This window comes from Zingiber officinale, chromosome 6A (assembly GCF_018446385.1).
Source record: "Zingiber officinale cultivar Zhangliang chromosome 6A, Zo_v1.1, whole genome shotgun sequence".
In the NCBI taxonomy this organism is placed as follows: Eukaryota; Viridiplantae; Streptophyta; class Magnoliopsida; order Zingiberales; family Zingiberaceae; genus Zingiber; species Zingiber officinale.
The window spans coordinates 64,175,595-64,189,914 of NC_055997.1; the positions used below are offsets into that span (position 1 = coordinate 64,175,595).

The 14,320-nt window shown below is 34.7% G+C and overlaps 2 protein-coding genes across 2 annotated transcripts; both read left to right on the forward strand.

Annotated features, from left to right (window-relative positions):
* Positions 1–2,345: 2,345 nt before the first annotated feature.
* On the forward strand, positions 2,346–7,922 carry LOC121996465. The gene is made up of 2 exons (XM_042550454.1): positions 2,346–2,903; positions 7,530–7,922. The coding sequence occupies exons 1-2, from the start codon at positions 2,475–2,477 to the stop codon at positions 7,686–7,688; spliced, it is 588 nt and encodes a 195-aa protein (XP_042406388.1). The 5' UTR covers positions 2,346–2,474; the 3' UTR covers positions 7,689–7,922.
* A 2,971-nt stretch (positions 7,923–10,893) lies between these two features.
* LOC121996466 (transcription factor MYB20-like) lies at positions 10,894–12,067 on the forward strand. Its single transcript, XM_042550455.1, has 3 exons — positions 10,894–11,122; positions 11,209–11,338; positions 11,412–12,067. The coding sequence occupies exons 1-3, from the start codon at positions 10,990–10,992 to the stop codon at positions 11,905–11,907; spliced, it is 759 nt and encodes a 252-aa protein (XP_042406389.1). The 5' UTR covers positions 10,894–10,989; the 3' UTR covers positions 11,908–12,067.
* Positions 12,068–14,320: the final 2,253 nt, after the last annotated feature.

The following is a 14,320-nucleotide window of genomic DNA, read 5'->3' on the forward strand; positions in this document are numbered from 1 at the left end:
TCACCCCTCCCCCCCTCTAGCTACTTTTGGTCCTAACAACATTCATCTAGCCTTCAGGGTCATGATGACTCGATCAACAGCGTAACCAGCTCACCGATCCATCCGATGGTGCCCCTGGGGCCAGGGTACGTTACCGTATTCATCTCATTTTTATTTCATTGTTCTGCTATTATTCGACTGCTTATATATTCGTGGGATCCGCCTCGAGCATCAGGGTACTAGAGATCGGGGTAATCCGGTCGCTGATTGCAGGTAGCGTTGATTGGAGGTCTTCCGATGACTTGGTCAACACAGAAGACAACTCACCATCTGGGTCATGGAGATACGGTCAATATTCCAGACACGTCATTCCGACAGCTTCATCTTCTTAGATCCCGACAAAAACACCATATTTCAAAAATCAATAAAGTAACGGTGGTTTTTAAAAATCAACGCTAATTGGACAAAAACTCTAAAATGGTGTGTGAACACTTAACAAAATATTATGAATTTAAGTTTGTTTTAAAAAATTAATTGAATGGATTCGAATTCAATTCGAATTTGATAATTTTAAATATAAATAAAATATTATTTGACCTAACTAAAAAACCTCTCAAATTGATCGGATTCATTTGCACCTCTAGGTAGGATAAACTTTTTAAGCAACGAGAGTTTTAATTTCACTTGTGACACATCATTTTGAATTATTTGTGACACTGAGTTGTCAGTTATGATTCATCTGTTTTTTGATTTAGTCAGGATAAACTTTTTAAGCAACGAGAGTTTTAATTTTACTTGTGACACATCATTTTGAATTATTTGTGACACTGAGTTGTCAGTTATGATTCATCTGTTTCTTGATTTAGTCGTTAAAAAAATTTTATGAGATTAAATGGATTGATTATATATATAGAAAATTGATATCTTTGGATGTCGCACAATCCACAAATGTGCGTGCACAGAATATCAACGCATTTTGTTATTTTATTTTGTTATTTTTGTTTTTTTTAAAAAATTAATAGTTTTTCGAATATAAATTCTAAATACATCATTATATCTCGTAAACATATTATTGTATCCATAAACCTCTAATTTTTTATTTTTATTTTTATTTTTTAAAATTAATCTGAATTTTAGAGATAAAATTTTTAACTTTTTTAACTTAAATATTATAACCCAATTGAAAGCCTAAATCTTTTGGGTAAAGAGTTAAAAAAAAAATTATATTAAAATTTTTTAAGATTTTACGTCTTGGGTTTCCAATTGGGTACACGTTTTGCTAATATAAATTTTGAAACAATATCATGTATAAAGAAACCCTGACTAAAATTGCTTGTATGCTATAAAAGGTGCAGCACTGCATGTGTTTATTATTTATTAAAATTGATGCATTTAGTTCTAATTGAATTTTTTTAATAAGATAAAAACAATATTTTATTATAATAAGTGTCTCTTTTTAATAATTATTAAAAAAAAATCCATTCTATATTTCATTAGGAATATTCTTATTCCAATGTTAGGGAAGAAGCTGGAACATAATTTTTTTATATATAATCTAGCTATATAGATTTTCGATTAATGAATCTGTTTGGTCTCATTCTAATTCAATCTCTAAATTATCACAAAAAAATAAATACAAAGTCAATTTATAACTAAATCATTAAAATTAAGAGGTGAAAGGAGTTTTTTTTATCAAATCAGATTATTCCAACTTGATTAAAATTACTACTTATAAAATATTTTTATAACAAAATATTCTTTATCAATTTGGTTAAAATTAATTAAACTTATCAACTTAATTAAAATCACTTAAATATCCTTGCAACGATTAGAATTCTAAATTGCTTTATCATAAGAGGTAGTTAATGAAATTAATAAAGAATATTTTGATATAATAATATTTTATGTGTGATAATTTTAATAAATTGAAATAATATTTTTCTATAACTGAAATAATAGTTTTTTTTCAAGAATGGAAAATAAATGCCCTTTTTAACTACTTCAATAAAAGGATATCTTTTTTATTTTTATCCTTATTAAAATTGATAATTTTGATCAAAGTTATTATAATATTTGTAAATTTTTATACATTTTTATTATTGAATTAGTTTACCGTACATAAATCAAATGTTGACAGTTTTGTTAAATCGTTAAGATTGGATACACCCGATCTGATCGGATTGGATCGGATGGTTGTAAGAAGCTCCCTTTGGATTCGGATTGACTTCATAACATTTGAATTTTGATGGTATCCAAAATCCGTCATTGACTGGATGTGACCATTAACGTGATCCGTGAGACAATCTAGACCCGACCCGTTCGAAGCAGTGGCATTCCCGTAAATTACGAAAATCATCATCGTTCTTTGTTCTGTCACTCTCACAAGTCCAATCTAGCGAACCGAAGGGGGCAAATCCAACCACGGCAACGCAAAAGCTTGCGACAATCTCGCCTTTGATCGCTCCTTCGTCGTCTTCTCCTTCTCTTCTCGCGGCATGCTGGACTCATTGCAGGAGAAGAAGAAGACGATGAGAGGGGTGGCAAAGAGCGGGGCGTCGGAGGAGCTGGAGCGCCGCAGCCAGTACCTTAGCTCGCTGATCCAGCGCACCAGGATCTCGGAGGACGGAGATCAGGTCAAGAAGGAGGTCGTCAAGGCCGAAGTTAAGCCGATGAGGAAGGAGCAGCAGCGAAAGCAGGAAGGCGATGAGGAGGAGGAGGAGAAGAAGAAGAAGGGCGTCCGGGAAGTAGATCAATGCGATGACAATCCGTCTCTGGAACAGCAGCAGCAAAAGACGCCCATTGTGAAGGTCAGAGCTGCAGACATGCCCGTCGCGTTGCAGAAGCGAGCGTTCCGGTGTGCCCACGAGATGCTTGCTTCCATGCCCAAGCTCGAGAGCAAGAGGCTGGCCTTCGCGCTCAAAAAGGCAAGCACTTTTCCATCAAAATGTGTGTTTGTGTCTTGTGTGTGTTTCTCTTAGTCTTTCTTTTTGTTTTTCTTTGAGTATTAGCGAAATATAAATTTCATTGTTACAAATTGGGTCAGGGGTCGGGTTTGATACTACAATATGCAAGGCACCTTTCAGTTTACTTTCACCTGATCTATTTGATACTCCTAACCCGATGCATTTCTAGAACAAACGACCCAAAAGAGCAAACGACCAAAAAGTAAATGTATCAACTTTGGTATGAAAATGAGAGAGGTACGGTATATATCTATGCAAGTTGCTAAAAAATTGGATTTTAGTGTACCCATGTGAAGAATTCCAATAGGAAATTGTTTAATCGATGGTGAATATATGGATGGAGCTTGCCAAAAATAGAGAAGAATCGAAGAACATGTTTCAATCTTGTTACTACCTTTTGGTCAATGAATATAAGGACAAATGTAACTGGAGTTGCCTTAATGCCTGCACATTTAGCAGAAGTAGAATCAACCTAAGGTTTTCAAGCGCTTACCACCCTTTGGTCACCACCCTTTGGTCGTCATCCACAAGTAGGACTGACCAAAAACATAGTAGTAAAGCATCCACCTCATATTTTATCTCTAATTCTCTTGCAGAATCCACAAGCTATGTTTGTAAACATAGTAGTAAAGCATCCACAAGTATGCTCGCTGACACCTAAGACATGAACCAATGCAATGCCATAGACCTTTGTATACTAACAACAACAATCAAGTTTTATCCCACTAGGTATGATCGGCTATATGAATCCTCCTACGTTATTAGGCTCATCCCCTACTATATCATCATCCATATTTAAATAAATTTTATCCTATGTTATCGTTGCTAATCAAGTTTTCTTTGGGTTTTCTTGTTGAATATGCATATTTGTTATAGTTTAACATCGTCTTATTGGAACATTTATTGGTCGTCTAAGTTTATGTTCGTACTATCTTAAACACGTCTCAAAGTTTTTCCTCAATATGTGCAATCACAACTTTCTTTCAAATATTCTCATTTCTTATTCAGTCCATTCTCGTTTGCCTACACATCCACCTTAACATCTTTATTTATGTGACTTTCATTTTCTACTCGTTTGCTTGAGTCATAGCCTAATATTTAACTCCATATAATATAACAACTCTAATTGTCATTTTGTAGAACTTTCTTTTAAGTTTTAGAGATATTTTATGATCACAAAGGACGTTTGCTGCTATCCTGCATTTTAACTATCTTACTTATATTCTATGTAAGACATCTCTTTTAATCCCTTCATCATTTTGCAAAAACGATTTTAAATACTTAAAACTCTATGTCATCTCCTAGCTTAACAATTACCTTACTATGCCTAATATTATTAAAGTTAAAGTTATTCTACTAAGAGGGTGTTTGGCTGAGCTTATAAGCTCTCTAAAATAGCTTATAAGCTCTCTAAAATAGCTTATAAGCTCTTCAAATTTGTTTGATAATTTTTTTTTCAAACAACTTATAAGCTATCAAAATAAGTTGTTTTGGAGCTTATAAGCTGTTTTTAAAAAAGTATGGAAGACCCTACTTTTTAAAAAAAGATTTTATTTTAATAATTTTTTTCTCTAAAATATCCTTATATAATTTCATAAATCCTTATCTTATCCTCCATAAATTTTTATAAACTTAATATCTTTCTATCTCTGCCGACTTCTCTTCCGGCGCTGTGTCATCTTCTCCGCCAACGCCTCTTTCCAATTTTCTCTCCCTCGGTGCAGAAATTCACCCAAAACCTTCTATTAATAAAAAACTCAAAACCCTCTATTAATAGTATTATACCCTTTTTGGTAATTTTATTAATAAAAAGATCTTATAATACCAAACATATCAATACCTTTAAGTTGATTGTAATAAGTTCACCCAAACACTTTAACAACTTATTTTTAAAATAAGACCTAACAACTTATAAGTTGTACGAGCTTATAAGCTGTTTTTGATAAGTTTAGTCAAACACCCTCTAAGCTTAAAATCTTGCACTTTTAATGTTTCACGTCAAGCTTCGAATTTAGTATTTACGCATTCATGTATCTCATCTACTAAAATAATATCATCTGTAAACAACATGCATCATGGTAACTTGTTTTGGATTTGTCCTATAGTTCACCATGATTAGTGTAAAAAGATAAAAATTAAGAGTTGATCTGTCAGAGTTGATCCTTCATGTAACCCTATCTTTATAATAAACGCTTTGGTTAATCCGCTTGGAGTCTTCACTCTTTTCGTTACATGCTAAAACACATCCTTAATTATTTCAATGTACACTACGCTAACGCCTTCCTTTACTGGAATTTTTGGGCCTCTGTATCCTAAGTGTATTTATAAGTAGAAGAACATGGATAGTATATTTACTAAGCTCTTGTTGGTTGTTGCCCATTCAAAAATGACGCCTAAAGTTGTAGGATAAGTAATGCTAGATTTGAGACCACAATAATCTGTATATTCTAGCCTTGAGATCTCAATAATTCAAAAGTTTTAAGTTAATACCACACCAGATCTTGGGTGATCCCAATGCTAGAAAAGATTATTGTTATCAAAGGTGCAGACCATGGTTAATCCGCTTGGAGTCTTCACTCTTTTCGTTACATGCTAAAACACATCCTTAATTATTTCAATGTGGGCCTTTGTATCCTAAGTGTATTTATAAGTAGAAGAACACGGATAGTATATTTACTAAGCTCTTGTTGGTTGTTGCCCATTCAAAAATGACGCCTAAAGTTGTAGGATAAGTAATGCTAGATTTGAGACCACAATAATCTGTATATTCTAGACTTGAGATCTCAATAGTTCAAAAGTTTTAAGTTAATACCACACCAGATCTCGGGTGATCCCAATGCTAGAATAGATTATTGTCATCAAAAGTGCAGCTGGTCTATGTTGATGAAAGTATAACACATTTAAATGGTTCCAAAGTAGCCAATTTGAGTTATTTCGATTCATGAACTAATCTACTCAGGCTCTTCAAGCTATTGGTCCATAACATTCACCACAATAGTTTTAGTGATGGACAGCCTGTACTCCCCATCAACGCAAAATGGTTCTACATTGAGTTTATTCAATTAGCCGCTTAGCAGTAAGTCTTGACTGAGTAGCTGCCTGTTTAATCTGAGACTTACTGACTTACTGCAAGAGTTCAGGAAACTTGATTTGATTACCTAGATGGAGATGGAAAAAAGTGATGTATAACAAATATGCATTGACCTTGACCTTGACTTTGTCGTCTTCAACATTTTTTTTTTTCAAGGAATGGTTGTCTCAGCTATTTACATGATCAATCCCTCAACATATTGTTTGCCCCAACTACTACATGGATCTTATCTTGCTATTGAGTTATTTATAAGATTTTGACCTTGTTTTTCACCTTGTATCAAAGGCCTAACTCAATTTTTTTTAAAATTTTTTAATCTCCATTGCATTTGCAGTGTCTATTGTAAATATGCATGAAAATAACATAAATTATTAAGATAGCAATAAAGGTAATGGAGAATATTTTGTTGGGTTGACAAACCACTGTCTATTATTGATGGTTGTGCCAGCTTTCTTGTCAGGAAGGTGACTTTTAAGAATATTTAAAAGAAAGTTCAGGATAAATAAGATAGAATAAGACAAAAGAAGAAAAACAATAAACAGTCTTAACATATGCAGCAATGAAAGACACAATATCCGCATTGCTTGCTTCAATGAGCTAAGATTTTCAAGCTTCTCATTAGATGTTTACTTGTTTAGGTTACTTTATTATCATGAAGCAGTGAACTGTTCTATATTTATCAGGAAACCATTTACAACTCTTTACAGTTAGTTATCTTATAGCTGCATTTGCATGACTAACTATTATTTTCTCTATTATTTTAGCACCATATAGATGAGACTATTTCTGAGGTTTCTTGCATGAGTTTTCTTACAATTTTTTGACGATCCATGAAGCTGCATACTGTTTTAGGACAATCATTAGCTCAACAGTAGCTCTTTCTCCGTTTTACTTGCTCAAATTCTAGAAGCAGTGGCATTGTGGCAATTCTATTTATCTTGATAACCCAATAGCTGGAAGATGGCCAAGATAAGTCGACACCTTGCCTCACGGTGGAGGTAGTCATTCATAGGATTCAACGGTACTATAGTATGCATTTGACTTAATAATTACTAACATTGATATTTATATATTTATATTATGTATTTGGGCGAGGACTCGCATATAGTTCTCTCTGTTAAAGCCCAAGAAGGCGCCCACTAAAACTCAAAATGCTAAGGTACTTAGGTGGAATCTCTTGGTATTCAAGCATGCTTAAGAAACTTCGCTTAGTAATGCGTAGCTTAGCCCAGTCTAACCCAAAATACAAGGTTAGTTAGGTGGGGAGCTCTTGGTATTTAGGCATGCTTAAGATGCCTCACCTAGCAATATGGAACTGAGCATGAACATGGTCGAAAGCATTTCATAATTAAATTTACTTGCGGTTTACTGTCATCTTTGGAGACATTGTGATACTTGCATCTTCTCCCACGACGGTTAGATATCTTCAATTTGTACATGCTATGTTTGTAAAGAAAGTACTCACTCTTCGTTCCTCTACTCTTTTCTATTTCCAGGAATTTGATTCAACCTACGGTCCAGCTTGGCATTGCATAGTAGGAACAAGCTTTGGTTCTTATGTCACACATTCTTTGGGAGGTTTCCTGTATTTCTCCATCGATAAGGTCTACATTCTTCTCTTTCGGACTGCCGTGGAACCAATAGACAGTCGATGATCGTAGGGGTCGCAAGTTAATCTAGATGCATGAGATGATGTATCCTCCGATGTATGGGGGAAAAAACAATTCTGTACAAGTGTAATGACATGAAACCATGCCTCTGGTTTCTTTTTGTTACTCCATCCACTACACACCGCTGTTATGTTTTCTTCCTGTGATTACATGCTCACAAGAACATCCATATAGACTACACAGATTAAGTTTTCTCTTAAGGTTCATTTGTTATTTTTAGATTATCTCTGTTAATCATGTTTTCAGTTTAAATTGTGTTGAATAGTACAATTATAAGTTGGGGTCCAATATTGTCAGCTTTAATTATAAGCTCTTCGATACGATTATAGCAAATTGGTTCACCCGAATTGGGCTCGATTGGTCGAGACAGGTGAAATTGCCCGATATGGTTTGGATGAGACCAAACTTAATAAGTTACCCTGTGAAGCATATAACTGAATGATTATGGAAGAATAGATTTTCAAGATCACAAACGAGTCCTCAAGTTTTATACAAATAGTTAGACTTTAAACACCAGATCAAAGAGAAATTTAAGATGTTGTGTGTAGTCTAATGCCCAAAAGACTCTCTTGTTGATTGTCCCCACTAGAGAAACATTTTGTTGTCCCTAGAATTAGAGCCGTAAATGAGTCGAGCTGAGTTTTGGGGATGTTCAAACTTGTTTGATAAGATAACCGATTCGAGCTGAGCTTAAAATAAATTAAATTTTTGAAATGATTGTTCAAATTTGGGTTGGTTTATTTTTTATGAGCTTGAACTTGTTTGAAGTTTGGCTTGAGCTTGGTTCATTTAGATGTTATCGAGCTCTAAATTCAAGCTTGGCTTGAGCTTGACTTGAGCTTGGTTCGAGTTTGGTTCGTTTAGATATTATTGAGCTCTTAATTCAAACTTATTTAATTGTTTGAAACTTTTAATTATTTGATTGGTTATTAAGCTTGATAATTAAAATTTATTTATTTATTTTATTATTTATTTAGTATATTGAAAAGAATTTTATTAATGAATATGATTCACGAACATTGTTCACAGACATTAACGAGTTGAACACATATATGTTCAAGACTGTTTGTTTAGTTTAATGAGTTGTTCAAGCTTGTTTGTTTAATTAATCTTGTATATACGGAACGAACATAAGTAATTTCTTATCAAGCTAAATACCAAACTTGCTCACGAACACTTGGTTCATTTACAACCATATCTAAAATTGCATCTAGTCGACTCCTAGTCCGTTGGTCTAAAATTATGTCTCTCATACGCCTTCAATAACCTCGTTTTAGGTCGTCAAACCAGCTAGCAACACTATTCAATCAATACTTTATGTCATTGAGCTCTTAAAAAGCTCCATGATCATCCAAAACATAACAAAAGCTACTCAATGCTTCAAGTCATTGAGTCCCCAACTCTACTCCCAAGCTCAACCACTACTCGATCAAATGCATCAAGCTATTGAACTCGTCCCCTTTCGACGACATGTGCCAACCATCCATTGGTCTAAATATTGGACCTCCACATCAACAAAACTCCTACCTGACGACTACCGAACATAATTTTAAAAATCTCATAAGGACTAGAGACTCAACTACTTGTTTTTTATTTTATTCGTATTATTATTATTTATGGAATACCACTTATATTCCTCATATCTTGGCCACACACTTTCAAATATTTTAGGGTTGAGGCTTTGTTGGGAGGCATGTCCTTTCATTTACTTTCATACACTCATTAATTAGTTCAAGAATTTGATGAGATTCCAGAACTGTTGTTGCTTTCATGAGAGCAATTAGAACGTGTTGGTCTTCTTTGCACCTTTCAAGGGAGAGGTATGAATGTTCTTGAGGAGAACAAATGAATAAACTATCCTTGAGTTTGACCTTGCTTTGTCATCCATGGAGATGTCCTACAAGTCAATGCCATGCGCTTGTACTTGATTATATATTTTTTCCAAAAAACTATATAGAAATTGATCCGCGAGATTTTTTTTTTTTTCAAAAAAAATGTACTTTCTCTATTTTTTAAAAAATTATTTACTTAAAATAGTGCTCTCTTCTCTTTCTAATGTCCAATCCTTTTATTCTTCACCCCTTAATCATAGCATCATCTTACTATTGAATTAAAAAATCTATAGATTGAAAGGTGATATAACTTTTTACCAAGATAAAATTTATTTTATAGCAATAATTCCTTTTTAAATATATAATTAAATGACAGGCAATGTGAACACAAGAAAATGAATTCATTATTTTTCCTATAAAATGCCATTTTTCATTAAATTGGGAATCGAGAATTTATTTTATTATTCGTATGTAAATTTGGGAAAAAGACATTTAAAGAACAAGAATGAAAAAACTTGAGAGACAAAACTAATTAATTATAATATTTTATCCAAAAAAAGTCTTTCGGTCAATGTCTTGATATGAAATTGAAGTCGCCAAGCACAAAGTCAAGAGGTGCATGCATGGTTAAGAAGAAGGTTTTCTTCCTTGACTATACATATACCATAGATTCATGAAAGGAAAAAATAAATTATTTTCGACAAGTATTTGTCTATGTTATCATCCATAAATGCATCCATTCTAACATAAATTCATTACAATTAATAGCCGAGTTAATCACTAATTAATGCTTTCCCATTCATCCATGAAATGTTTCTTTTATTCCAAAGATTTAATTAAGCATTTGGGAAAAAAAAAGTGTGCATTGTACTTGATGATTTTTTTTCTCTCTTTCTAAAAACATTCATTCATTCACAAGGTACCCAATTTGCCAATTTTCTATTTTATTATTAGTGTTAGGGGTTTAAGGCCATAACTTATTCATTACTCTCAAAAATTATTTTATTAAATCCTAAATCCTAAATCCTAAATCCTAAGTCAGAATTTTTCTAGAACTCGTGTTCCACTGCGGTGCGATCCGACCATCAACTTCACACGATAAAGCACCTAACTGACCTAAAAAGTGTTCCACCAGCCATTGAGGTCTAAGCATGCTTGTAAAAGACTAAAACAGAGTAAAAATTTGAGGACTGTTTCTTGCTGATTCTTTAGACAAACAATTTGTCCATCCCAAAGTAGAAGCCTTCGTGTATTGGCCAAGCAACGGCAGATGGGGTGGTGCTGTCTCCCATCTGGAGCCGCCACGTGTCCCACCCTGCCTTGGCCTGCAAAGCAAGGTCAAGCTTCAGCCGTAGCTATAAATGACAGGTGATCCATCACCATTGGTGTGTTTGTGTTTGTGTCTGTGTCTGTGTCTGTGTCTGCGTCTCTCTCTGTTTCAGCTGCTGCAGTGAATGGGGAGGCAGCCTTGCTGCGAGAAGGTAGGGCTGAAGAAGGGGCCATGGACTGCGGAGGAGGACAAGAAGCTGGTCAACTTCATCCTCACCAACGGCCAATGCTGCTGGAGAGCTGTGCCTAAACTCGCAGGTCACCCACTTTCTCCTTTTCGATGTTTTTGAGGGCATGGCGCCGTTGCTCCTGATCATCATCATGTCGAAAAATTGTGGTTGCAGGGCTGTTGAGGTGCGGGAAGAGTTGCAGGCTGAGATGGACGAATTACTTGAGGCCTGATCTGAAGAGGGGATTGCTGTCGAAAGAGGAGGAGAAGATGGTGATCGATCTCCATTCTCAGCTCGGAAACAGGTCTCTTCTTCTTCTTCTTCTCGAAGCTTCAATTTGTTGATCTCAAACTAAACTTGATGATCTGATCTCGCAGGTGGTCCAAGATCGCGTCGCACCTTCCGGGGAGAACCGACAACGAGATCAAGAACTACTGGAACACGCACATCAAGAAGAAGCTGAGGAAGATGGGCATTGACCCCGTGACTCACAAGCCATTGCCTTCAGTACCGCCCGACGAGCCTCCGCAGCAGCAGCAGCAAGCTGCTGATGCGATCGACCGTGGTGATTCCCAGAAGCTGGACGACGAGATCGAGACCACCACGAGCCAAGAATCCCTTATGAGAGACATGGAATCGCTCCTCGAGACTGCCTCTGCGACCTCCCCTGCCCATTTCTGCACCGACGAAGTGCCGTTGCTCCAGCCGCACGAGTTTGTGGCGCCTTCTTCAGAATTCCAAATTCCATGCACGGAATGGCAAGATTCAGCGTACCTCTGCGGGAACGATTTGGACTTCATCTACGACGACGAGTGGGAGTGCCAGAGAAGTGTGCTGGAGGATCATGAATCATGGAAGTTTGAGCTCTTTTGATCGGAAGGTTAATTGTCAATCAATCGAACATTGTGAGTACAAGAAAAATGTAATAAAAAAAAAGGCAGGCACTCGATCGCTCTCCCTTTTTCTCTTTGGTATTGTACAGGTTGTTAATTAGATATTTGTTAATTAATCAAAACACATCAACTTTTTTGTATTTCTTCTTCATTCTTCAAGCTCGTTACTCTTATTAAACAAAGATAACGTTGCAACTACGTCACAGTGCATGAAAAAAACAAGTTGCCCATTTTCTACATGATTACGGATAAGCTCCTTAATTTTGAATGTGCTTGGATTTTGATCTTGGTATGTACGACATCATTATCATGAATATCGAAGTTAAAATAAAATTAAAAAACTATGCATGCCAGAGCATCCGTGAGGAGGTGACACGATCTGCAGTTTGAACACACGAAACCAGAACAGCTCGGACGACCCAAGGCGGCAAGACATTGACTTAGACTGGCCACTAGAAGCCTCAAGAAAAGACTAGAAGACAAAGTTGCTGCAATCTGTTCTCCACTTCACGCAGCCTTTCAACTTTCCTTCTCGTTGTAATTGTTGTTGTTGAACGTGCCAAAGACACTGAAGAAATTAATAGATCACTTGGCTACGCGTTTATTGGTATGAATGAAAACTTAGTGGAGAATATTCCTTTTGTATATTTGTACTCCGCGTGAATTATATTGTTTGTTTCTGTCCTGTTGAATTTGTTGCAAATGGCGATCGACTTCATGAAATGTGCTTGAGAATGTATGTAGGCCATCCATTTATATTAGTTGGTGTGCATGGCTACACAGCCATGGAAATTGTCAATGCAGAGCATGGGCATGTGATTTTCTCAATGGTAATTAAATGCTTAATTTATCAAAGTAATGAACGTATCAAGGGTTTTGAAAAATATTAACATAATCCAGAGGTAGGTTAAAGTTGTCCTGGAGCAAAAGTCTCAGTTGATTCAGTACTCTAGAGCTTTGGAATTCAACCAGTGATGTAGCAGTGTGATGAGGCATATATTAGACCGTTTCAATGTTAAAAGAGAAACTGTCGCATCCGAGGCTACGGTGCGATGGTAAGAAGTGAGATAGATTTCTATAAGTAATGAGAGTTTAAATTTCATTAAGTACACATTACATCTAAGGAGTTTGAAAAATTTATGACACTGGATTGTCTGTCAGGATTCATCTGTATTTTCCGGTAAAAAACTTTCATAGATCAGATCATGATCTTCAGAATTAATCGAATGGTAAGAATTAGATACATGAATTAAAAAAAAAAATGTGATGGAGATTTTCTAAATATGAATTCTAAATCCTACGAGCTCGATAAAATAGAAAACATACTCAACATCTAATATCACCATAATTACAAGAGAAATTAATTATATAATATAAAGACGGTGAATATGAATGTAACGGAATTGTCATCGTCTTTAAATATCATCTATGATATCCTCATACACAAAATCCTAATCCTAGCGTAGAAGAAGAAGAAAGAGGCAAGTCTTTCTCCCAATGGAAATGGAAAGCAGGGAGATCCCATATCCTATGGAACTATATATACATTGAATCCAAATTTATTACCAGCTTATCAATAATAACCGAATGAGTTAACTAGTTCTTCATGTAAATCCACCCGAGTTAACTAGTTCTATACGTGTAAATCCACATTCAATAATATACATTCGTAATTAATCAGAATTAAATCAGGTTTAGTACAAATACTCGTGCTACAAATAACAAGATAATATCCAATATTACAATCATGTTATCGTGAATCCTTTGAGAGGTTGAAGAGCACATTGAATAATAAAAATATTTAAAACTAAAAAAATAATTATATTACAGCTGAATTTCCTTAGTATTTGGCCAGTTGTGTTTTGTAGAGTTGCTTGCTTCCGCGTATCTGACAACAAAAGTTGCCTAATGAATACTATATATATATATATATATATAAAAGAAAAAATACATATAGTAATAAATTTTTTTTTAAAAGAAAATTAAATCTTCTTGATTATTGCGAAACAGGTGGATTGTTGAGGAGAACAGCTTGCTCCAACAGTGTTTCGACCAAAAAGAGTCCATTCCAGCATTTACATCGTAATTAAACTTGAAAAGTAAAATGGTAAATTAATCTATATTTAAGTAAAATATTTTAAAATTATATTTGATATTTGTAATTTCTCATGTATGTTAATGTTTAATATTATTACTAATGATGCATAGATAACCTTATGATCCATCTTTATATATAACTATTTTTTTTTTTATCTTGGGTCTAATTAAATTTGTTGGGATCAAGATTGTATATATATATATATACAAAATAAGTATATATATACTTATAAAGAGTAAACTACTCTCAATCGAACTATTCTACTTAGGGAAGTTGTATCTGACTCAACTAGACC